The sequence below is a fragment of the Phoxinus phoxinus genome (assembly GCF_949152265.1).
Source record: "Phoxinus phoxinus genome assembly, chromosome: 2".
Classification (NCBI taxonomy): Eukaryota; Metazoa; Chordata; class Actinopteri; order Cypriniformes; family Leuciscidae; genus Phoxinus; species Phoxinus phoxinus.
In genome coordinates, this window is record NC_136877.1 from 6,512,141 (window position 1) to 6,539,625 (window position 27,485).

Genomic DNA, 27,485 nt, shown 5'->3' on the forward strand with positions numbered 1-27,485 from the left:
TCCGCCGTTATAATAGCGATCCGCCACGGAACAAGCGCGCCGGCTCTTAAAGGGAATGTGAGAGGACGCTCTGATTGGTTTATTTCACGTTACGCCCAAACCACACCTATGAATAATGAAGCTACTTCAGACCAACCCCTTTTAGATTTGCGTCGGGCGCAAGAGTAATTTATCCCGCCGGGAAAATAGCAACAGCGCCGGGATCCGCCCACAAAGTTACTTGCGCTTTGCACTTTGACACTTGCGTTTCAGATCGTCAAAATAGGGCCCTATGTTGCCTGGAGGCAACACCGTACCATAGAGGGTTAAGGCTAACTTTTACGTTCGGGTTGGAAAATGCCATTAGCTATGAAAATTATTGATGCCCTCTTTGATTTGCATTTGAGTCTTTTTAGGAGATTAGAAAGTAGGGCTGAATATGAATCGTATTTTCAGTGTCATTGCGATATGAACAAGGTATTTAGCGATGTGCACCGAAACCTGTTATTAAACGGGCCATGAGTTGTCAGACTCATGTATGTTTCCTTGAGACATCAGTAGCTAATACTGGCCTTCATTCACATAAAGATGCCATTGACCAAGTATTTAATATATAGTGTCTTTATGTTGTTTCTACATTAATTTGATTACCTGTGAAATTATTACATTATAAAATATTTTGAAGACGTATAAAAAACTTTATTGCGATTAATCACAGAAAAGAATGTCTGATTAATCTAGTTAATTTTTTGGTCCCACTTTATATTAAGTGGCTTTAAGTACTATGTACTTATATCGAAAAATAAGTACAATGTACTTATTGTGTTCATGTTGTATTGTAAAATACTTGTTCTGCTATTGCGGTGTGATACGGGTGAGGTTAGGGACAGGTGTGCTGGTATGGTTAAGTTTAAGGGTGGGTTAAGGTATAAGGGAAGGGTCAACAGTGTAATTACAAATGTAATTACATACATGCAGATATTTAAAAAATATAAGTACAATGTAAAAACATGTATGTACACACTAAGTCCATTGTATCAAATTATTAATTCAATGTAGGGTGCTGTATGGAGTTTTTCTACTAAAATGAATCCATTTTTTATTACCTGTGTGTGAAGGGGTTGTAATCTCACAATAAAATGATCCACTTGGCGGGTTTTGCTATTACCTCTGAAAGCAAGTATTCCTATTTCTATGTGAAGTCTCCGGGTCGGATTAGCCGCGAAATCCAGTGACGTGACTGAGACCTGCATGCGCGCTCCCGAGCGTCTCGCCTCTCGCCTCGTCTACTGACTTTGCACTCAACAGCGACGACACTGCAACTTTATGACATGGAGTCTGCTAATACTAAGAAACGACCAGCACAACACAGACTCCAACACAAACTCCACATAATAATATAAAACAAAAGAAAGAACGCGCACGAGCACTCGCTTGTAAACGTATTGGTTGCAATCTGAAACATCACCGCTAGATGCTGCTGAAAACTCCATACAGCAGCTTTAAAGCCACTTTATATAAAGTGGGACCAATTTTTTTAATCGATTGACAGCACTAATTCAAATATTCTATTATAAACCTTTAGGGAATTTAAAAACAACCAGGCAGCTAATATGCACACTTTCTTTTTGATCATTACAAATAATAGCAACTATAAAACTTCGAATTTACACAAATTTACGCTGAATTACCTGCCGAGAAGAAAGCAGGCAACTTCGCTTTCCCTTTTAAAATCCTTGCTCCTCATGAGCTCTTTCCATCTTGGAAAAGCCACTCCAATATAGACTTTGGTCTTGTTGATTTGCCTGTCGCGTGGTCGTTTTAATTTTTTCTTTCGCTTCTTTGGCGACTCTTTTACATGTCCTCGAGAATATGCGCGATCCTCCATATTCAACAGGCTTTCAAATCTGCCGGCAAGCTTGGATTTCCAGGTATGTCCCTCTTTGTCTAATGTATTTTCAAGATGGAGGCGCAATATGGCTGTCGCTATCGCCATTCGAGCGACTCACTCGTATGTATTCTGAATGGTAGATTCTACGCTTACGAGAATACTTGATTAGTTGGTGTAATTACACATGAATGAGCACATATCATTTTGAAAGAACAAGAATCTTAAAAAAGTACACAGTGTAGCTTTAAGTGATGTGTCTAGAGAAATGTGTTTAGCATTTAGCAAAAAGTCTGTTTTACAATTGCAAACTGAGTGTAAAGCATATAATGTGCTTGTAGTTTTTGCATTAGGTAGGGGAGCGCGGGGCACAACCTAACGCGGGGCTAAATGTAACACGGACCTTTTACGTAGTTACTCAGGGTCACGCGGGTTGTGTTTACGCTCTTTTTCTCTCGCTGCCAGAAGACGGTCTCCCGTGGATTTGTGAAAAGTTTTGGTAATATTTTGTGAAGATGCGGGACAAAGAGTGTTTTGACACCATCTAAGTATTTTTTTTCATCATACGTATTTTTCTGTTTCTGAGTTGTGTGTGTACGTCACCAAATCTAACTTTATATTGCCTTAATCACTGTCTTGTTGGCTAAAACATGGCACCATTTTGAAACATGTCAGCAACTCCTAGCAACTGTTAGCTAGGTTTAAAATATGTTTTACACAGCGGGGTTAGTTGTAGCACAGTGTTACAACTAAGCCGCCAAGTGTTCACAATATTGTAGGCTATGGGATTTGTTTACTATATTGATCACTTGTTTATTTATTAAAAATATTGCCTGTTTTCATGTAATAAACACTTTAAAATGTGATTTTAAGTTTGTTTTTATTATAATTACTGTTACTATTAATAATAATAATAATTTTTTTGTATGCAAAACTGTGCAGCCCTTTCCTATATCTCTATCCATGATATTGATCCATAATAGAAGGATGATTGGATGAGGGATGGATGTATGGATATCTATCTATACAGATGTACAAACAATATCAAACTATACAGATAAAATAGTACTGAATTATGTGTGTTACACACAAGTGTTACAACTAACCCCTCTGTCTGTTACAACTAACCCCGCATATGGGGTAAGTTGTAACATTTGCACTTCTGTCACTTTCAGTGCAACTGTACGAAAATGGAAGGTCCTAGAAAAAAACTTTAAGTGTTCATTTGTAGCAGAGATGTGTATGTTTCTTGTGTAAAAAAAAAAGATTAATCTAACCTAATTATTTTTTAAATAATTGAGCCAAAACCAAAATGCTCTCCCCTACTACATGAGTGACTGATTTCGCTAATTGGGCCTCAAGTAACACTTTTAATGTCTGAGCAATTAAAAAAAAAACTGTACATTCACACTTCTTTCCACCCTAAATTCTCATTACATTACATTTTCCATTGACAATTTTGTAATGCAAAATCCCCCTTTGTCTTCGGTTTTTAGAGAAATGTGATCTGGACACGTTTCATGAAGTTGGCCATTGTATAATAGTTAAAAAACTTCGAGCACAGAGCTGTCAACACTGCAGTAATTGCGATGTTTTCCACTGAGTGTATTTTTACATGCTCAGGGCTGGAGTCTCAGGTGCATTCGACTGCTCTACAAAACACCCCCCCTCCTCCAGCAGCACCTGTAACACACCTGCCGCATGGAAAACAAAGAGCCTCTGTTCTGCCCCACGGCGTCGGATTCCACTGGGAATCATGTCCATTCTCAGCTCAGATTATACCTTGATTCTCTCCATATGCTAACCTGAACCCTCCTTCTCCCCACTGTCATATTGCACTTACTTTGTGCCTGGAATAACTCATGTTATGTTTTATTTTGTTGTTGCTGTATCAGGAGTAGGGCTGCTGTGTGCATGCGTGTGCGTGTGTGTGTGTGTGTGTGTGTGTTTTGATTATAGACATCCACAGTTTCATTGCCCCCATCCCCAAAGAGAGATACCTAAATAATAGATATGGGCAAGGGCAGGGAAACTGTCATCTACTCGCAGGAGAGGAACAACGGCGCTACATCCAGCTCATTGCATCTGTTTCCCTCTGCAGAAACGAGAAACCAGCAGCACACATAAATCCTGAAAGCAAAACCCACACAACCTCTGACAAATGTAAGTATACTGGACCTCCCATGAGTTCAAATATAAATACTTAATAATATCCACCTTACACCTACACACACACACACACACACACGCACACACACACACACACACACACACACACACACACACACACACACACACACACACACACACACACACACACACACACACACACACACACACACACACACACACACACACACACACACACACACACACACACACACACACACTACATTACCTGAGTGAAAAAAAGTATACTTTATTGTATTTGAAATATGTTTTTCAATAGTACACTGCAAATATACCAACAAACATTTGTACTATCTTTAAATATATTAAAAGTATATTAGCATCATGCTTTTACCTATTTTCACTATACAACTTTTAACACAATTTAAAATAATTTTACTTTAGTATATTTTAGAAAAATATATTTTAGAAAAATATACTACAAGTGAAAATTCATTTTTTTTTTTTTTTTTTAAGTGTATTTATTTGCACTTATAAAAATAAATTTTAGGTCAATTCTAACCTGCTGGAAATTATCATTGTAACAAAGTATACTTTCAAAATACATTATAGTATACAGTATTTTTGTGCAAAGTATAGCTAAGTATTATTTGTCTATTAATGTCCATCTGTTATTGAAGACAAAGTGTGCACTTTGTAGTATACACACACAGTCTGTGCCGATAGCCTCGTGGGCAAGTGTGCCGATGTAGCGTCATTGTGGAGACTTCGGGAGACTTGAGTTTGAGTCCCGGCTCATGGACCTTTTTAACACACACACAAAAAAAAGGGTCGACTGATTTGATACATCAAGAAGAAACTGTCTTGGGATCTTTAAATGTCTGCAACACCAAACAAAATTATGATGGATTGTTATCAAACAGGTTTCTCAAACACTCCCCCCATTTACCATTGTTCAGCAAGCGGATCCTTCCAAAATGCAAAATATTCCATAAATTCATTATACTACAGTTTAGTATATCGGAGAGTTTCAACTTGTTCTCTTGAAATGGATGAGATGGAATTTAAATTACAATTTTTCTTTCTGTCTGTCTGTCTGTCTGTCTGTCTGTCTGTCTGTCTGTCTGTCTGTCTGTCTGTCTGTCTGTCTGTCTGTCTGTCTGTCTGTCTGTTTGTCTATCTATCTATCTAGCTATCTATCTAATCTCAGAAGTAGTTCTGCAGTGCTAAAGTAAGTATCGGTTCCTCGCATGCAGTGGCTTTGCACGCACAGGTAACATTGCTTTTTCAGAAACTCAAAAGACTTTGATCATCTTTGGATGGAAGGACACACTGAGCCAGGACACTGCCAACTGAATGCCTGAATGGAATATTGATCTGAGTGACTCCTATTAAACGATTAGATAAGAGGAGACGTGTTGACATTGTGCTTTGCTGCCCTGCGTTTACAATGAATGCGGAGATCACAATTTTTCAGACATTCTTTTTGGCAGGCCGCCTTTGCAAGCACACATACGCATCAGCTGACGCTCTTGATTTATGGCTTCCATGTGTGGTTTCGTCTATCATTTGCTATGCACTGTTAAGCTGTAAACCTTTGAGTTGTTTTTTAACTACATGCATGAAGTAGTTGCAAAAGCAAATATTTCCTAGAATTTTGTGGTAGTGTGAGGGTGGTAGAAGTGGATGTGCATGTATATTTAATGGCAAACATCCCTCTGGCCCAGCAGAACTGTAGATGCTAATGAGGACTGGCAAGTTGAGAACAGAAAGTGCCACTCGTCTCTTCCCTTGATACACACCAGAGAGAGAGAAAGAGCGAGAGAGTTTAAAGAAAACATCTATGCCATCGACGCACACAAATCCCGCTACAGGGAGAATCCAGACATCAGTTGAGAATAAAATCTTTGACACGTGAACTGCAAAGCTGTTTACCACCATGTAGGGAACAACCGTATCAATGGAGTTTTAAAAGGGATAGTTAATCTCAAAATGAAAAATTTGCTTGATATCTGGCATTGTTTCAAACCATATCACTTTCTTTTTTCTTTGGAAAATGTCCAAGCTGACTTGGTGCTGCATTCATATTCAAATGTGGAACATACTGTAAAAAGAAAAACACATCATGCCATTGATATAAATGACACCAAAGCCATTGGTTCTTGGATTCTGAATTGTCATGATGTGCCAGTTCAGAATATGGGAAATTGCACATTAGATTTGAGAGCAACAGTAGAAGGCAGGATTTTCAATGAACAATAACTTAAATTTGAGTGTTTTTAGGCTGAAAAGTATGACATAAATACATTACTGCTGTAGTATTATTATTATTATTGTATAGATTTTTTTTTCTTAAAATATTTTTTAACCCAGTTTATTGTTCATTAGGCCTACTATTAGTATGCCATTCATGCGTTTATCTCCCCCAAAAGTTCAAACATTGAGGAGGCGTTTACACAACACAGTTGTGCAATTAAAAACTGAACATTTTATAGGTGTTTTGGCCTTTAATTTACATTAAAACTGCATTTTGGTGGCCTGTAAACTCACATTTTTGAAAATGTGCTTCAAATTTAAGGAGTTTAACTTCACATAATGGAATGATTTTCTATTTAACTACGTTCAAATTTTTTTTTTACTGCAAATAAGTCAATTACAGTGGACATGTAATGGGTTTTTTTTTCACTCAAGTTAATGTATGGATTAAATTAATGAGGTCTGAGTTTGCCTCTTAAGAAGAGTTTTAAAAAAAAAAAGTCTGACCATCCATAAAGAGAAACTCATTCTGTTTGTTAAAACATGAAAGGGATTGCTTGCAATTTTTTTGCACAGCTTATACCGAACATGAGAGCTACGGTTTCATTGTGATTTCACGACTTTGTTCTGTTAGCTTTGATATACTAGCAGCAAAATGAGATTCAAACACAATTACAATATTAAAGCTAACAATTGTCCCACTAAAGCTAAGCAGGGTTGAGTCAGATCAGTACCTGGATTGGAGACCTGTGCTTCCTTCGAGACCTTCGAGCTGTGTTCGAAACCGCCCCTGACTCTCTATGGTCATTACAAATCCATGGCACTTCTCTTAAAGATTAGGGGTGTAACCCCGGTGTCCTGGACAGATTCCCTCCATTCAATGATGGCCTCCTAATCCCCATCCCTTAAAGCCATGGCTCTATCACTCTCTCTCCTCTCCACCTATATGTGTGTGTGTGAGCGCACTGGTGGCGTTGTATCATCCGGGTGAGGAGAAACCCCTGATATGATTGTGAAGTGCTTTGGGTGCACAGTTAATAGTAGGATAGTAGTAACGGGGATAAAGGCACACCCGCAGAAAAAAAATTGTTTCACTACTCCAATAGTGCATGATTGCAGAAAAAAAACGTTTGTATTGAACAACATGGAGCAACAGATTTTGTATGAAATTAACTCATAAAAGTGGATTTTTTGTTTGTTTAAAATGGTTAGGTCAGGCAGCTTTTTATTATTATGTAAATTATTGTGCCTTATTATTGTTAATTATTGTAACAGCAGGGGTGCCTTTTACCCCAAATACCATACTTTTACATATTCGTCCATTATTGAAGAACTGTTGCTTTAATTAGATTGAACAAAACTGAAAATCATTAAGAAGACCATTGTCCAAAAGACACTGAACAAAATTAAAAACGCAACACTTGTGTTTTTGCCCCCATTTTTCATGAGCTGAACTCAAAGATCTAAGATCTTTGTACACAATATGTACACAAAATCCTATTTCTCTCAAATATTGTTCGCAAATCTGTCTAAATCAGTGTTGGTGAGCACTTCTCCTTTGCCAAGATAATCCATCCACCTCACAGGTGTGGCGTATCAACATGTTGATTAGACAGCATGATTATTGCACAGGTGTGCCTTAGGCTGGCCACAATAAAAGGCCACTCTAAAATGTGCAGTTTTATCACACAGCACAATGTCACAGATGTCGCAAATTTTGAGGGAGCGTGCAATTGGCATGCTGACTGCAGGAATGTCCACCATGAGCTGTTGCCTGAGAATTTAATGTTCATTTCTCTACCATAAGCCGTCTCCAAAGGCGTTTCAGGGAATTTGGCAGTACATCCAACCGGCCTCACAACCGCAGATCACGTGTAACCACACCAGCCCAGGACCTCCACATCCAGCATCTTCACCTCCAAGATCATCTGAGACCCGCCACCCGGACAGCTGCTGCAACAATCGGTTTGCATAACCAACGAATTTATGCACAAACTGTCAGAAACCGTCTCAGGGATCCTCATCGGCGTCTCGACCTGACTGCAGTTCGTCGTCGTAACCGATAGAAAAACTCTTAGATCTTTGAGCTCATGAAAAATGGGGGCAAAAACAAAAGTGTTGCGGTTATAATTTTGCTCAGTGTTTATTCAATAATTTAGCGATTCTCGTTTGCTACTTAAATCTACAAAATTCTAAAAAAAAATAGATCAAATAGCACAACATCAACTTTGCGCTGCTGCGTCAAGGAACAGTTTAATTTTCACGTGCATATTGAAAGCGGATGTTTTGGAAAGTGTGCAGCGCCATCTAGTGGATTAGAGGAGAATAAAATCAAAGGTGCCTTTTACCCCGTTGTACCCTACATAAGAACAACGCTATATAAATGCTTTATTCTTTCAAATTGCAGATACATTTGCACCCAAAATATTGTAGAATTTGATTGCGCGCACTGCTCTGACATCAACTGTAAAAACTGAAAGACCTATATATTTTGCCATTGTAACTATGCAGAACTATATGGTTAGTTATAATTATTGGATCCACCAGTTCCTCAAGTTAAGAACCAATGCTATAAAATGATCTTGAAGGAATATATTGTTTGTTTCTTCAGCTACATGGCATTCGCAACAAGCGTATGCCATGTAACTGAACAAACAGTGAGTTGTACTCTAGAGAGAGCACATCTGCTGAACCAAAGCACTGACACTGCGAGGAATTACCTAACCTGTCATGACAACTATAGAGTTGTCTCTGCTTACAGGAATGATGGTACAAGGTCTTGTGTAAAAAAAAACTTTGAACAGCAGAACTCACAATTTGTCGTAGCATTTGTTCTTTTTACTGCCATTACTTATAAATACTGAGAATATTTACTGTACATGTAGATATAAAACAGTTGATTGTATCTAGATATGTTCCAACATATTGGCATGTCCCAAAAATGTACAGAGTTATTTCAAAATAATCTCAACCTACAAACCTGAGACACTAGAAAAAAATACAGCAAGAACGTTGCCAAAGCTTTGCTACATAGTAGCAATTATGGCTTCAATGTGTGCATTGGAGCCGATACAACCTTCAAGTCAAGACAAAACCAAGTATACCTTGCACAAAATAAATCTCAGTACAGTGTAGATCCTCATTATACACAATGCAATATCGGCCACATGTGGCTTATCAATATGCACAAGTACAGTAGCTAAGAAAAATGTTTAACATTTATCATAAGATGTCAAATTCAAATAGAGACATCCAGGTGCTTAAGCTTTTCATAATTCCTTGATGCAGTCCTCCACATATTCTTCTTCAGTCCCGATGGTACCATCATAAGTTGCTTCCAGGCAAAATATTGGTGATGGTCCAGTTCTGGCCAGTGCATTTTTGGAGGGTCAGCTGATATCCGAACTCATTGTCATTGTTCTCCACGAGTTCAAGGCATCGCTTTGACTTTGTATTCTGGATGGAGCCTCCCTGAAGAGCAAGGAAAGAAAATAGATATATTTCATTACAGACTCCTCCGACTGTCCCCAGGCATGTTCCTGTATGGATGGAGCTGTCAGGGCTTCATCCATCTTCCCCCAAAATTCCCTTTCAATGAGGATAACCTTTCACAATTCATGATCAGAAAAATCTCATCTCATTACAGTGTGATCTCATAAGAAAATGCAGTCATTCATACACAGCTTACACATACATATTTGTGTTTGTGATGCTGAAATGTAAGATTTGGACAAAGTTACAGCATTTAAAAGGTAATGTACAGACCTTTTGAAATCTTTAGCACAAATGTATTTCTATAGGCACATTTTACAATTATGTCAATATTTTTGAGCCCCTAACCTCAGGCCTAAACCACTTCTCAGCTATAAAAACATACATTTACAATTGACAAAAGAGATGAAGTTGAAAATCATCCCCAGATCTTGTCCGCCAATGTAGTCACATCTCATTCATGGTATTAAGATGCGTTTTGGTCGATCGGATCATAAGCAGACGAGGAAGACAAACTCCTGTTTACTCCTGGTGTTTCAATCCGACTCTTTTGTCGACTTTCAACCAGTTTTGTCATGATTTCTTCGAGGGGAGGGTCTATGGGCGGGTTAATGTGTGGGCTTTTTTCAGATCTTTCGATCTAAAGGACAAAATAAGCTCACGCAATTTACATATGAACATGACCAGAGACGCCAGAAAAACATACAGAGAGCACGCGCTTTCGTTTCTGCTCTGGATCCGCAAGACCAGCCAAACGCTGTGAGTGTGTGTATTAGACATCAGGAATGGTGAGATAACATGGTACGTTTTCCGTCTTCAAACCAAACTCTGGTCTCCAGCCGACAAAGTTTAAATCCCGTCAAGCTGGAGCTCTTTCCAGAGCTTCTATAGGAAGCTGATAGATTTAAGATTCCTTCTATAGGAAGATAATGATTAGATAATGTAAACATTATCTTCCTATAATGTTTACAAATTAGATCAGTAGACGGAGAGAAGATGGTCGTTTGTGGCTGTTTGAACACATTCGACCACATGAGCGTTTACACTACGAAAGCAATCCGGTCAAATGTGTTTTCAACCTCTGGAAGTGGTCAAAAGTTTACTTACGATCGGTCTACTTGTGCTCCGATCAACAAAAACGCAGCTTATTACCAGGTGTAAACAGGGCCAAAATGATTTGAATGCCACTTTGTCAAAAGTTGGACTGTTGCAGTTGGTCACAAGACACGCATGAGCCAATGTATGTGATGCCATTTACATCAAGCCTGTGGTGTAATGTTTGAGGCTGCAAATGTTGACCATTTCAATTAATGCACTGTTTGAGTGGGCTTGAGTGAAGTGGATATTGAAGATTAAATTATAGGCTCTGGTTACACTTTATTTTAAGGAGTCTTAGTTACAGTGTAATTATACATTTATGTACTGAGTAATATTAATCAACAACATGTATTTACTACAGGGTTAGGGTAGGATTAGGGCTTGGGGTTGCATTTTACTTTACAGTATGTGCACTTACAGTGTACTTAGCTTTGAAAATACTGGTAATATAAGGTAACGGCATGGGGTTAGGTTTGGGGTTAGTACTAGTTATTACCCAGTTATTGAAATTACTATAATAAGTACATAGTATGTACATGGGAAACAGGACTGTAAGATAAAGTGCTACTGGGTTTGGCATAGGGTTAGTTGCAAATAATTATGCATAATTTACTGTTATTACTACAGTAAGTACATGTAACATATACGTACAAAGGGCAGTGTAAAATAAAGTGTTACCAGGCTTTTTAGGTAAGTGCATTACATTTGATGACAACGAACACATCTGTCACCGATAAAAATAAACACAAAAATAAACCTTTTAAACCTAACATGATTCATAACATTTCACATCTCTAGTATTGTTAATCTGTCAAATTAGTTTAGATTCTGTTGATACATTAAACATTAATTTCAAATTGGCTCATGAAGAGAATAAAATGAGCCGGTTGAAGGTTTGGGTCAAACTTTAGAGACATCAGGCACATCAAATTCATATCCATCTTTCATGTCCTCCTCTGAAAAGGGCTTGATAGAGTCGCAGCTGGTGTATCTGCGAGGGAACAGCAGCGCTGCAGGCTTAGACATGAGAGAAGAGGCTAAAAGCTGGAGGAAAGCATCCGCACTGATCTCAAGCCGGGGAGGATGGGACTGCAGGACTGAGATAGGGTGGCTGAGTTTTTTCCACTGCCAGCATTCATTTTAACCCGCTTTTCACAGAAGAGAACGCCTGTGGCCTTAAGACCCGGGTTTATGCGCTCTCAGTCCCACAGACTCTTTGAGAGGTGCTCAAGGCGTCTGACACAGCTGTGGTCAGGAGGTCTGCAGGTAGAGGCTTACATTCACTATACGTTTCTTTAAGAAGGGTTATCTGAAGCCATACTGTGCTGCCTCTAAGTTTACGAGAACAAGATATAAAGCTACAAGCATTAGAGTTTAACAGGTCAATAGTATCCGTGCTATGTTATCCCTGTGAAACCTTCCCGAACAACTTGTGGTGATGTAGGTGCTGTCTGATTATTTGTTAAGGCTTTCTAACCCCAAGACTCAACTATTTTCTACAATTCTCTGATAGTCTTTGGCCACTCAAACTTTCCTCCTTGCCGTGCATTAAAGGGACTTTATTTTATTTTTCTACTATGGAAGTCAATGGGACCAGTTAACTGCTTGGTTACTGACATTCTTCAAAATATCTTCCTTTGTGTTGTTCAGCAGAAGAAAGAAATGAATACAGGTTTGAAACAACTTGAGGGTGAGTATATGATGACAGGATTTTCATTTTGAAGTGAACTATCCCTTTAAGACAATATAGACACGTCCTCTTCCTGGCAGATTAATAACATCTTTAGTTGATTGGAACTTCTTAATTATTGCCCTGATGGAGTTTTGTGAAGCTCAACAATCTTTTGCAAGTGCAAGACACCAGAACTTTCTGGTAGAACTATATTCTTTGGTTTTACTCATTGTGACGGATGATTTATAATATATTTTGTGTTACCTCATATTTATACTCTTGTGAAACAAGAAGTCATGGCTGGATAATTTTATGCTCCTAGTCAGCCTGGTGTGCTAAAAATTGTAATTATGAAAGAAACTATACTTCAGATATATTTTACTCATAATAATTCCTAGGGCATGTGTATTAGAGAATTTTTTTTTTTTTCATAATGTGATTCCCTCCCCCACATTCATTATTTTACTTGAATGAAAGATTAGACTTTTGTGATAAAAAAAGAAAAAGATCAAAGGGATAGCTTTCTTTGATCATGTTAACCAAGGATGCCAATAATTCTGACCACAATTGTGTGTGTGTGTGTGTGTGTATAATTGTATTTCAAGTAATGAAAATGTTTTATGGTTTTAGTTAGATAATAACACTGGCTACAACTTCTGAAATAAACTATTTTGGATTGACTGTTCTAGTGTCTATTTTAAGTGCTAAATTCTCTTTCCCAGTTCTTCCTTTACAGATAAAACAACTTCTATTATTATTATGTTTTAAATTACAATGAACACCTGTAAGTCAAAGATAAAACCAGAAAAAAAAAAAAACTGGCATGCGACTTCAGTGTATCTCATGATGCTTTCTTCTGACATTACAGTCTTTAAAGTCCCAATGACTTTTGATAAAAAATGGCAAGACTCAGAATAATTCATAAAACTTGGCAAGAAGCCTCAGACGTAATAAGTAACGTCGCCCGTTGACAGTTTATTGATTCTGCTGACAGTTGAGCAGCTGAATGCTTTGAAAGTTATTGATTTCAAAGAATTATCCTCAACTTTGAGCTTGAATCATCAAACTTTTTGAGGAACTGGGGGTAATTTCATCATTAAGGGTTATTTCTGACGGCTATTTCAACATCTGAGGGTTTCTTCATTGTTTTAATTTTCTTTCTTGACAAATGCAATGACACTTTAGGGGCCCTATCTTGCACCCAGCGCAATTGACTTTGTACGCCGCCGCATGTATCATTCCTATTTTGCAGCCGACGCACAGCAGACTATTCCCTCCACAGACGCACGTCGGTAAATTAGGGAATGAACTTGCGCTCGGAGGGCGGTTCAGTGAAAAGAGGAGGCGTGTTCCGGCGCAAACGTTCCCTGGTGATATTTTGCAGTTCCAGAAAACAATGCGTTGCGCGTGTTATTTATATGGTATTTTAAGGGCGCATGCTTGGCCATAATGTAGCGTGTGCACAACGCGCATACACTTTGATTCTTCTAAACAGACGCAGCAGTTTTCATTTTTGCAAATCATACATTATTTCAAGGAAAAATATTACCACAAAAGGGAAATCATTATTGTGTCCTTGAAGATGTGAACAAATAAATCTAGCTTACACACTTACCCAAATTATTATATGCCTGTTTAACCGAAGCTAATTTGTGTGGGTTTCTCCCATCATCCCCAATGTCACTTCTCTGTGTTTTACGGCCCTGACGAGAACGTCGGTCTCCTCGGCTGTGAACCGCTCCTGGCGTGCGCTGGCAAATCCGCCGTTATAATAGCAATCCGCCATGGAACAAGCGCGTCTGCTCTTAAAGGGAATGTGAGAGGACGCTCTGATTGGTTTATAGCACGTTACGCCCAAACCACACCTATGAATAATGAAGCGACTTCAGACCAACCCCTTTTAGATTTGCGTCGGGCGCAAGAGGCATTTATCCCGCCGGTATAATAGCAACAGCGCCCGAGATCCGCCCACAAATTACTTGCGTGTCAGATCGTTAAAATAGGGCCCAACGAAACAACACTAGTTAAAGTTGTCTTTGAAACTAATGAAATAAGCACAAAGCAAGATGTTTTTTATATTGTTTTTGCATATTGAAAATGCTCCTTTGTTTGTTCTCTGGAAAGAGTTCATCACTTTATCCTAATTTGTCATGGGCATGTGCTCTTGTCTTTGTACATCTGCTAAAGCTGCCCGAGGCACAAATGTTCCACTCATAATGGTGCATAAAAAGTGTGTTAAAGGTTACAGGTTTCCAAAGTCTTTAAAGTGATTCATTCAAGCATGATAAATGTAATGTGGCAGTGTGCATCCAGCTGTGGGCACAGGGTAAATATGAAGGGCAATGCTAAATCAGCCCATCACTTGAACTGTTGCGCATCACTGGCTGATGTCGACATGAATGATCTCTCACAATCCCAGAGACCCAGGCCTGTTTCCAGACCTACTAATCAATTCAAGATAAAGATTTGGTCAGTTGGCTGTTTTGAGAATAGCCCTGTACTCTTATATTAGGTCTAAGAAGTCGACCAGCATGGGAATTTGATATTGATCTGGCCTATTTCAGTGATGATGTGTGCACAAGCGTGAGACTGAGATTATACTGGAGCATTGCCTTCAGCCATAGCTAATGTGAGGTACATACATACATACATAAACACAAAATGCAGCAGAGATATTTCATCATTGGAGAAAGGAGTTACAAATGGCAAGCGATAAGACTAAAACTAATTAACGGGAGTAACTGACACACATTTCAATGAGTAACATCATCATCTGTCCTATAAAAAGCGAAAACAATTCTAATAAACACACGCTCACACTGAACTTTATGCATCTCATACGAGCTGGTAAAATCAGTATTATTAAAAGTAATCCATCAACCGTTTATTTCTAGCCCCCTTCTTGTTATTAAAGAAAATGGCTTTTTAAAAGTTATATTAAAACTGTAAAACACAATGACTTTTAAAAGTGTAAACAGCCGCCACAAAGTACAGGTTCTGTATAGACCCCGACATATAAGCCGCTGATATTAAAATCTATAGTTTAATTGCTTAAACTTACATTTTTAAATAAAATCAAAGTTCAGTGCATTTTTTGTCTACACTAAATTCAATTAATAATGAATAAAGTGGAATAAAAACTATTTTCCTGAGAATAAATTACATTGTGAATGGCAAAGCGAATTACATTTTTACAAGTGTATGAAATTACAATAATATAATGTAATATAATATAATATACAGTAGTCAACATTTGAAGTGGATAAAAATAATAAAATACTATAGTGAAAACCTGTTGTGTGGTTGACAGTAAGTTTCCTCACTATATACAGTGAAAAACTGTAATAAATCTAACAGGACATTTCATGTAATTTTTGTACAGTAAAATACTATTAAATTTACAGTTTGGGTGGAAAGTGGAAAACCTAAAATGTTGCTACCATATTTTTTCATAAGTTTTTTGTATTTTATGTATTATGATTATGATTATAGAAGGCTGCTATATTGTGAATATATTGCTCCAGCTTTCTGCTAGAAGATGATGGCTGCTCCTGAAACCTCAGGCAACTGTCTTGCTGCCTCACTTCCCTGTCAGTCAATGAATAAACAGTAAAACTGCTTTCAGACATCAGGCTTCCAAGGCACCATAACGTCATACTGATCTAGAACAAACTCAAGAGCTTTAGAGATAACAGAGAAAATATTTATAGACTACAATGTTTTGTTCTTGTCAATTGTTTTCTGGTAGATCCAGATTCAGGTGTGCCACCTTTTTACCATTGTTGTTTTAATCATATTTATATACAGTACTATTACAATTTTCAGTAATAATTTTTTACGTTTTCATATTATTTTAACTTTTTTTTATTTTGCTATCTGCTTTTATTTTTATTTTAGTTTGAATTATTTGTATTTTTTTTTCGCACAGTAACTAACTTGAATTTCAGTTAGCTGACGAGGCAACATTTCAAATTTTTCATTTAATACTCATGTTTTATTTCAGCTTTATTTTATTAATTAACACAATGTTTTTAATTGTTTTAGCATTAATATTCCTGCTTCTTATCTCCGTTTACTGCATGAAAGCTTTTTGTACATTGCAAAGAATGGCTTTAGATGTCAATAAAATACTGATAATAATATGTTATCATGTTTTATTATCATACGCCTGAATCACTGGATTACAGTCCTCACCAATCCAGTCATCAAGTTTGATCATCAGTCTCTCAGCGGTATACAGTACATGATATTGTATACTAGTCTATTTACTGTACACATGGAGATCTTGTGCACCTCACTGTTTTTTAGCGTCTCACGTCACATAAGTGTTATCAACACATAAGTGTTGTGTTTTTAAATATTTATTTAGGGGGGATCATTCATTTGCATTGAACCACTTTTTTTATAATTAATCACAAAATTGACACATTAAAGTGCCCTAGTTTCTAGAGAAATTACTTTTAGCTGTGAAAATAGCATCTGTCATATTATAAAATATGTACGCATTTTGTCTCCGGATCTCAGAAGAGCCCTTTAGTTTGATGTGCCACTTATTTTGTTTGGGAGAGTTTGAAAACACAACTCTTTCGACTATTTACTTATCCAGCAACCAAAGACTAAACCAGACCTGTTGACCGTTACCATCACGGCTTATTTACATCATATAAACATGTGAACTGCCATGAAATCACAGGATTTAGGAAAATAATAGAGTTGAGAATGCTTTTGTGAGGAATGTAAAGGTTGTGATGCAAAGGACATCAACATTATTTTTTATTTATTTATTTGAAGCAGTGGTTAATATTTTAGTCTTCTCAAGGCAGTTTCTGCCTATTTAAAATGCATCAATTAAATGATAAAAGTGAAAACTAAAACCAGATTAACCATTACATTATAGAAAACTATGCATAATATGTGACAAAATTGAAAATGAAATGAAATGTTGTCAAAGTTGAGTGTTTAACTCAAGTACTCTGCTCGACTGAATTGTTGTGTTTTGTTAGCATTTTCTTTTCTTGGCTGGATGACTAAAACATGAACCTTATCAACATCAGCTTCAATCATGGCAGTCACTCTTCCACTTCACAAACAAGCGCTGCAATGTCCCAGACAAAACATGACATCTCAGTGGAGCAGACGTACAGAGACAGCAGCTTAAAACCGCAACCTTAAAACGGCAATGTTGCTTAGTTAAACAAGAAACTTATATCCCAGTGTGCCACCCCTACCTTTTCAGAAACATAACCATTTGTATTTGACCTTACAGCAGCATTTACTAAACCAAGGGCAGGATATCTATCTATGTTCATCAAACAAAATGTCACTGCTCCTGTTATTCAAATAAAAATAAATAATCCACAAATAAGATGTAGTCAACAAGTATCTTGGATGAAGCCAATGAGCATTTAGTACAGATAGAAATTCATGAAAGAAATGAGCCAAATGTCTTGCTCAATTTCTTTTACTTTGAAGAACACAGCCATAAAAACTCCATACAATCATCTAAATTGCATCTAGTGTTAATGAAAACTGTCCAAACCCACAAGCTTTATTAGTGTTTTTTTTGTGTGTGTGCTTGACAGACAAAATGGCACACAGCAATATAACCGTCACGGATTCATCCCTCATAAGGTAAATAACAAGTTGCTGTTGATTCCCTGATGATATGAAAATTTAAAACAGTTTTTACCCCAGGAGTGAGACGCTGTTGTGAGAACGCAGACTGTATTACCTGAGTATAATGCCAGTGGAGCTTCATGCGTTTAGCCGCGGCGTAGCTGCACTCAATGAGCCGTGGCCGGCCGTTCACATCCACCAGGCACTTGTTGTCATCATCGTCGATGGTGGGGCTCAAGATGCCCACGAATAACTGCTGAGTGCTGGTGTAGTATACATTCTGCAATGACAGAGCACACTCGTGAATGAAACCAGGCTACAGAGTAAGCTTGTGAAAGAGCACATCTTGCAGCAAATAGTCACTTTACATTTATAAGCTACTGTGGAAGATTACAAGGACAGGCACTTGAAGCTTTCAGTAAGATCAACATCGAAATCTCATGTCCTGAGACATGATCTCCACGCAGCAGACCATGACATACACACGCTAAACGTGTGATTTCAAATCAACCCCAGACAGAGGGCACATTTTTATGCTTTTAAACTTATCCGTGAAGCATTCTGGTGCTGTGCACTTTGCAAATTAAATTAAGGGAATTTAATTTGCAAAGAAAAAAAAATCACTCAGAAAATTGCTATCAAATTTTACAAGTAATTAGAAAAGAAACTGCAAGTAACACATTGGTTTAAATGCTTTCTTACTGTACTCCGTACTACTCTTTGTTTTATTTACCTCAAAATTTAACTCTGAAAAAACAGAAACATGCCTTAGCAAACACACAGAACTCCCTAACAAAACCTTAGCAACTGCCTTACAACCACATAGTGCCCGGTTTTGCCACAGCAAGCACCACTTACATTTATTCAGAAAATAGTTATTATTATTATAAACATTGTAGTTTACATATATGAGTTGCAAATAAAATGAAGGGAAAAGGGACATAAATAACAGAGCACATAAAGAATGACTCAGTCGTGCAACTCATATAGCCTACAGTATGTAAAACTTGGCACTATGTGGTTGTAAGGCAGTTGCTAGGGTGTTGCTAGGTGGCTGTTAGGGAGTTCTGGTTGGTTGCTATAAAGGCATTGCTAGGGTGTTCGGAGCGGTTGCTAGGGTTGTAATATGTGGTTGCTAGGCTTTTAATAATAATAATAAATTATTATAAAAATACACCTTGCATTCTTTATAGGACACTTTTTTTTACTGTTTGCTGCATTTTACGCATTTTGATTTTTCTCAATTCACAGTTTGCAAAGCATTTATTTGCGTGTTAATGGTTTGATATATTTCACATCTGGAAGCTCTAAATACTGTTCATTAATCATTGAATAAGGTTTGGGGATATGCTAACAAACTTCTTCCACTGTTTGAGTGCCAGGGTGCCTTTGTGGTTTTTTAGTTTTTTGATTTGCCATTCTAGTATACTTCTGTTTGTTGACTAAACAGTGCATTATTCATGGTATACAAGTGAGAGCCAGCATTACGCATTAGACACACTCGAACAGAACCTCGCCGCATTAACACTTTAGAATAAATGGTCACATTTAACCTCTACTAAGTGCCTAAAACTTTGCAGAAAAAAACACACCTTTATGTGGTATTGAAGGGGTCATGTATTTTTCATGTACTTTTCCCCATGCGGTTATAAACATTAATCCAGGGAAATGTGCAAAAAAAATTTGTTTAAATCACAATATAATTTTTATGACCATCTTCCAACATCTGTCTGGCCATTTGAATTGAAAAGGGTATTTTCTGAAACGCAGGATAACTAAAAAAAATTCTTAAACACTTAAGCAGTTTCAAGCTGAAGTGAACACTAGAGGCAGTAAATCAGCAATAGAGCATTGCCACAATGCAATAGAGCATTAACCTTTTAGCACTGTCTCAACTTATGAACTGCTGTGTTAAAAAGCCAATGCGTAACTTGTTTCCCTTTTTTTGTGAATTGGTGGCTAATTCGTATGAATTTGTACGATCTCATGCATATGTTTTCGTACGATCTACACACAACCTAGACAGCTACATAGTGTTGGCCCAGATCCGGCCCACATCTGGTAAGCGTGGAATCCACATGGACCAGATATGGCCCGGATCTGGGCCGAGACTATGTTGCTGTCTGGGAAAAAAATTGGCTTTAAAACAATTTTCACTCAGAAAATTGCAAGCAAATTTCACAAGTAATTTGAAAATAAACTATATTAAATAGTATTTTCGGTTACACTTTATTTTAAGGTGTCATTGTTACAGTGTAATTATATATTTAAGTACTGAGTAATAATAATTAACTACATGTACTTACTATAAGTTTAGGGTAGGATTAGGATTTGGTTTAGGGTTAGTTGCATGTAATTATGCATAATTTACTGTTATTACTCTGGTAAGTACATATTACTTGTACTTACCAACACTGTAAAATAAAGCGTTACCGTAATTTCTTGTAAAATGTAATCCAATCTTTTGTTTCTCTAAATTTAACTTTGAAAAATCCGTTTTTACAGTGTACTTACAGCCCAGTGAAGGTTGTTTAGGATTTGATCTTCATGCTTACTTTTTGTCTAAAAATAATGTTTTCTTATGATTCAGATTGTACAAATTAATACAAAATGATCACCTCGTAGTTATGTTTTCCTGTGAGATCGGGTTATAACCCTCACTATCAGTCTCTCTACAAGACCTGCATTATCTGGACCGGATCACAATATAATCCAGGCTGAAATGTGGCGCACAAACTGTTATGATCAGACTGAAATAATCAAGGAGTGTTAAAAAATAAACTTCAGCCTTTCCTTAAGTTGGAAATCTTCAAAAGCAGTAGAAGCTAATAAATAAACTGACAACTGACAAGGAATGAACTAATCGGATGGTTTCAGGTTTTAATTTGACAGGAAATGACTATTGTGTCACGGAGGCCGTGCCAAATCTGTCCAGGATCCAAAAGGAAGCACTGCTAATTGTGTTGTTGATGTAATTTCCTTTGATGGGACGGGTGTCGATGTGTGAGCCAGAAACACCAGTGGCATCTGTCTGAAGAATCACCGGCAGTCACTCCAGATGGCCCTTCACTGACATGTATGATGAAGAGACTTAGCGTGTGTAGTGCATGTTTCTGTGTGTGACTGAACGTGTGTAAAGAGAAGGTGAGCAGAAGGAGAGCAGCCGAGGGGCTGAGGAACATCTGGCAGACGTGTCAGGCCTGTCTCTTCAGGGCTAGTTTGGCCGAGGCAAATCGCTGTTTAAGTCACAAACTTAACATTGCTTGCTGGCTCATGCATAAAAAAAAAAGAGTTCACCCATGAATGAATTCTTCAAATGTGTCACTCTAATGGAAGCTCTGAAGCACAAGCGGAGTTGAAAAGTGTGGAGCGCTCTATTTGTTGCTCCGCGAGTTTGCAGAGAACCGTGAGAAGCGGATTGTGAGGTTTCTCCTGAAGGATTCTCACTTCGAGAGTCCTCTGGCCAGCTTTAATTTCAAAAGATAACATTACCAATGTTTTCTGGTGTAAAACTCTTTCTTTTGATGATATTTGGTTTGAGAACAGTACTTCAGGCATTTAAACTATAGTCCCAGGTGGGTACTAAGCATTATTATACACATTAAAAGCTAAGAATTGTTGGATGTAAAGAAAATGGGTTAAAGGGCACCTATTATGGAATTTTTAAATGTACCTTTCATTCGGAGTCATTTTTATGAATCGTTAGAAGACCGAAGCTTTTTCTCTGACTAGATGACGTCAACTTGTCAAGTTATTTGAATACGATACGCCCACTTATTGCGCTCCAAGGCCAGGGAAAATATCATGGCGACGAGACGCTGTGTTCTGAAGTGCGACACAAAAGCCAACTTTTTTCATCTGCCCAAGGAGGAGCATATGAAGACTAAGTGGCTACAATTCATATATACAACTATACCACAGAAGTATAGTCCGAGCCTTGTGCTTTGTTCGCGCCATTTTGAAGACGATTGCTTTACCAACTTCAATGCAATCAAACTTGGATTCGCGAGCTGACTGATATTGAATGCACAGGATGAAATGAGGGAAGGAACTAGACACAGGTGGAGGAAGATCAACTAATGAGGGACTATCGAGAACAGGTGCAGACGAGACAGAACATAATTGTGACAGGAATTGAATAGTGCCCGAGTTTTTGAGGCTCCAAAAAGCGCATCCATCCATCATAAAAGTAACCCATACGGCTCCAGTGGATTAATAAATGCCTTTTGAAGCGGGTTTTTGTAAGAGAAATATCAATCTCTTCAAAATCATTTTACATTTTTCTTTAAAACTTCTCATTTTAGACTTTTAATTTGTGACAAGTGTTTTGTTTTGCTCTGTCCTCTGCTCTTACGTTCGTCAATACGTAATGTGTCACGGTCACGCGGGAACTCAACTCTCTCGTGAACGTGCGTCCAACCATTACCAGAAAGCAGTGATTATACTTTATAAAGTTTTAAATATTGATATTTGTTCTTAAAGAAACCCCATCGCTTAACTTCAGAAAGTATTAACCCATTGGAGTCATATGGATTACTTGTATGCACTTTTTAGAGATTCAAAAACTCTAGGAGCTGGGAAGAGCCAGAATATGATTTAATATAACTCTGATAGTGTTCGGCTGAAAGAAGATATAATAATAATATACACATATGGCTTGAGGGTGAGTAAATTATGGGATAATTTTAATTTTTGGGTGAACTATTCCTTTAATCTAAAAGTTTACAGCAATAATAGGCAATCGCATTAGATTTGAAAAGGAAGCATTGCCAATAAATTTTTTTTTACCTTTTTGTTCATTATAATGATCAATGAAGAAAAATACATGTACAGAGAGGTAAATCTGAAAGTCAAACAACAAATTACACTATCATGAAGATTAATGAAGAGCACAGCCATTTATGTAAAATCCCTGCCCTGATCTAGAACATTCTGGGAAAAACAAGGACAGCAAGTCATTGCAATTTCATAGCAATTATCATGCTGGTTGGAGTCATATTCTCAATCCAACAAGTAGATATAAGGCCTACATCATTATGGCAAAAATCATAATTGGTAACTCTTTTCCTTTGTTAACTGCAATTTTCAAAACATTCAAAATATTTTCTGCAATAGAACGTTTTAATGGAAAGTATCTTCATGCAACCGTTCAATGCCATTAAATACCTTTTAAGAGTGTGGCTTATTAGTTACTTATTGGCAAAGTTTAATTCCTGATTTGCTGCTACATGTAAGCACTCAATAGATGTCTGTGATTGGTTACGCCGCTCAATCTCTGAAAAAAAGAACATTTGAGTCAACGGTAGTAGAACTAAATGCAGTCTAGTACACATTTATATTAAATTAATCGCAGAAGCCATATTCATAATCTCAAATAGTATTTAAGTTAATTGTCAAGCAAATGCCAGCATCAAAAACTACTGCAGATTGGGTAACATTTTAGTTTACAGTGTCCTTGTTACATATAGTTACTATAGTGACTACCAACTACTATAAATTGTCCATAATTACATGCAACCACATCCTAATCCTCCTAACCCTACAGAAGGTATATTATTACTCGGTACTTAAATGTATAAATTGCACTGCAACACGGATACTTTAAAGTGTAACCGCAGGTTACCTAGCACTGCTGTTTCACAAATCTTTTCTGAACAGTGTGCTATTCTCCGAACGGCGGGAGCGAAGGGTCTGAAATAATCTCCTTGGGAACAGCTCCGTCTCGCAGTTTTCTACATGTTCAGTAGTGTGTTCATGTGTGCATGGATTTGAGACATTTGCTAAGAACGTCCTGTTTTTGCTAGGACTCCATTGTCAAAAAAAACCCCCAAAAAACCCCCATCCCTGCTTTTTCAAAGAAAAGAAAAAAAAGTCTGCCTGCACTGACTTTTGCTTATACTTCAGAAGTTAGGAAGGCAAAACCTTGGGAGGACACCAGATACTGTTTTTAACAAACATGGAGTGTACCGTATACAGTACGTATACTCAAACTTACTGTATATTCACAGTAATGAAGAGGTGTTGTAGTTGAAGGTCCATCGTATCTGACATTATGACTTTGGCAATAATGCTATGAGGCTAACGACTTGAAAGTAAGCTAGCCAGCGTCAGCATTTTTGATCATATTCACAAAAGTTTCATAGCCCCCAGAATATTTTGTTGTAAGAATATGTAAACAGTCAATAGTACATCAAAAGAAAGAACATAGCCTCTGCTTTTAAACAAACACATTTTTTTTTACATTTCAACACTTAAATGTGAGTGTTTCATAAAAAAAGAAAAAAAATTCAAACAAAAAGCCAAAGCTTGCGCAGTCTTATATCTCTTAATGGATTTGACATTTAACTTGGTAACGTAAGGCAGATTTGATGTATATGCTAAATGTTTGATGGTCACGTTAGCTTGTGCGTGAGCAACTTCAATCCACTCCTTCTGGTTTACGCAGATCTTTTTGGATCGAGATATTCGATACTCTTTCAGGTTATGCGTAACATCATATAACAGTAAAAACACGGATTGCTGGTGTAACTCCTCCGGTTCTACTCGCTCTGCTCTGAACGGGATTCGAACCGGTGTTTCCAGCATGGGAAATAATAATTATAATCGAATAATAATTAAGTCTAATAATTATACATAGACTAAAACATTTAATTATTTCCCCCCCCCTTCAAATTTTCAAAACCAAAAGGTTTCCTCAGATAAATTGTAATTATTGGGGTTCTTGGTTAAATATAGCTATACTTCCTCTAGTTTTGTTTGTTATTTTGAACTTACAGAAATGCTGAGGTTTTTCCACAATCAATAAAGCAATAAAAACAAGTGTACTGGGAGTTTAAAATGTACACTTTTGTAAATCTGGCTCTATTACTGAATTATCTATGAACACTGAAAATGCATTAATATGTGTTGATGAAATGTAATATTCATGGTTAAAAACACACACAGTATCTCTCCATGGTATATTAATGTGTCAGAAGTAAACACATTTACACATCTATTGTGTTTGTAGGTTGCACTACAAATAATTATGACCCATCATTTTGATGTATGGGTTTTACAAATATCATGTATGCTTTATTATTCATGCTCTAACTGTGATAATTAAATCTTTTGTCATTTTAAATCATATGCTGCCTTAAAGTGCACATGGGAAACTCTAAGTTGGAAACATACAGTATGGAAGGAGCCATATATTGAGAACAATAAACCCAAATACTATATCTGAATTTAAAATGATGAATATTATTGATTTATATCACTTATTTATACACAGTATGAAAAATAAACGTTTGTTATACATAAAAGCAAATTGATAAAGTTGAGTGATTATCTTCGATATGTCGATATATGTGTGACGTGTGTGTGTGTGTGTGTGTGTGTGTGTGTGTGTGTGTGTGTGTGTGTGTGTGTGTGTGTGTGTGTGTTTGAAGAGCTTATAAAATGTGTAAAGGGTCAAAATAGGACCAGGAATGCCTCCGTTACACACAAATGAAGATCTGCTGCAAAGGGACGGTGTGTATATTAATTTACAGTTAACATCACCGCCATGCATTAACAAAATATTCTATAACACATTGTCACTCAAACATTAATAAACACCGTTGTTATAATTTCATATTTTGCTGTGATGTTTGGCCAGCCTCTGACTACCTCCAGAGTCTCAGAGATATTGGTAGAAAGCTCTGGAAAATCAAACAGCCACCCCTGCACAAAAACACTTATGACTGTCATCCCAGCCCACTCTATTGCAGCACTATTGTGTCTGACTCTGTATAGTGTGTCTCATATAAAGGAAATGTGCAGTTTCACTAGTTTTAATACTCATAGTACACAACAAAAATAAAGCAATAACCACCCAGAGGAACATTTTTATTGCCTCATTATAGCTCAAGAGACTTAATGGAGTTCTCAGTTACTCCTCATTTCATCTAAGACATGTCTAAATAACAATAATAATAATAATAAACCTCTCAAAATAGTTTTAGCATGTAAATGAATATGCCAATTTTAATGTATTTAGTCCTGGGGGCTGAGCATCTAAGATATGAAAACGTACAAAAAAAAAAAAAAAATCCCATAGCAGATCTAGGCAGGTGGAGCTGGGGAGGTGGAGGGTTTCAGAGTAACTCTGATAGCGTGCTGCACGACTTACCCACAGCAAACACTGAACCAGACTAAAAGTTGACTTTAAAGACTTTAAGATTTTGAAAGTTGAGTAAGAAATCTCATTGGCTGCAGAGGCAAATCTGCTTGTTCCATGTAGTTAATGATGTGATTGACAGAAGATTGCATCTAAAGGACCTATCAGCCTGTGAGTTTCATGACTTATATGCCATGTTCACACAGCAGCAGAATACAGTTGTCAGTCCTGAATTTGAGTCCGTAATATGGTTACTTTCACCCAAAGTTCAGTTATTTAGGGAAAATCACATTCTATAACAAACACACCCATACATTTTCAGGACTCATAACCGCATTTTTGGAAATCCCATGTTGTGTGGACAGAACTGAATTCGATAGTTGCCTGTCACGTCATACAGTGTGAAAGGGCCTATGGTTACTGGTAAGAGAATATGGGCTTGACTCCCATTGCAAGTTCATACAGACAGTATTCGAGACGCTACTGTAAGTTGCTGTTTGAACAGGACATTTCGTGACTCACACCTCTAAGTAAATGCTGTTGTCAATCCCCAAAACTGACAGTGTGAATGTAGTCACTGTGCATTTTTTATAATACTGCACCCAAATCTATTGTTTCGTTTGTGCTTCCATAACCTCTTCCCTTTCTTATTCAGCCTTTTCTCTGCTGGGCTCAGGTATGTGAGTGGCATCATCAGCTCTAGTGCTGTTCTCTGACTCTCTCTCTCTCTCTCTCTCTCTCTGAGGATATGAGTGCACTGTACGTCCCTTCAGGTCACATCTAAAACCTTTTTAGTTTACTTCCCACCTAAATATATCATCTTTCTTTTATTAATATAACCATAACGTTTAGTTAATCACTCTTGGTCTTCAATGTTTTTTGGTCAAAATCACTGTCTCCTGACAGAAGCTACGATAAGGATTTGCAGGGTGTTTTTGAAACAAGTTGGCCATGTCAAGACAACCTGTACTCTACTGAACTGCCTTCCTCAGCGGATGGACGAGTGAGAACATAATTACAAAGAGCGATTTCCCAAATGTGTAACAAATCTGTGATATATTTGAGTGCACCATTGCCTAAAAAAATTATTTTGGAGTGTTTTTTTTTTTTGCATTTGCTGTTCTTTCTTCAAGGAAATCTGCTTATAGATAGTTTTAGAATTCAAAACTAAAACAATTTAAACATACATAAGTGTCAGTGTTTTAATGTTTATT

At 37.3% G+C, this 27,485-nt stretch overlaps 1 protein-coding gene across 1 annotated transcript in view; it reads right to left on the reverse strand.

Moving 5' to 3' along the window:
• Positions 1–8,870: 8,870 nt before the first annotated feature.
• The window catches only part of galnt18b (UDP-N-acetyl-alpha-D-galactosamine:polypeptide N-acetylgalactosaminyltransferase 18b), a 108,765-nt gene continuing 90,150 nt past the window's right edge, over positions 8,871–27,485 (reverse strand). Inside the window, exons 10-11 of the mRNA XM_079588250.1 lie at positions 18,247–18,411; positions 8,871–9,724 (exon numbers count right to left, since the gene is read on the reverse strand). Of these exons, the coding sequence (XP_079444376.1) occupies positions 9,578–9,724; positions 18,247–18,411 (312 nt within the window). The 3' untranslated portion in view covers positions 8,871–9,577. The remainder of the gene's footprint in view (positions 9,725–18,246; positions 18,412–27,485) is intronic.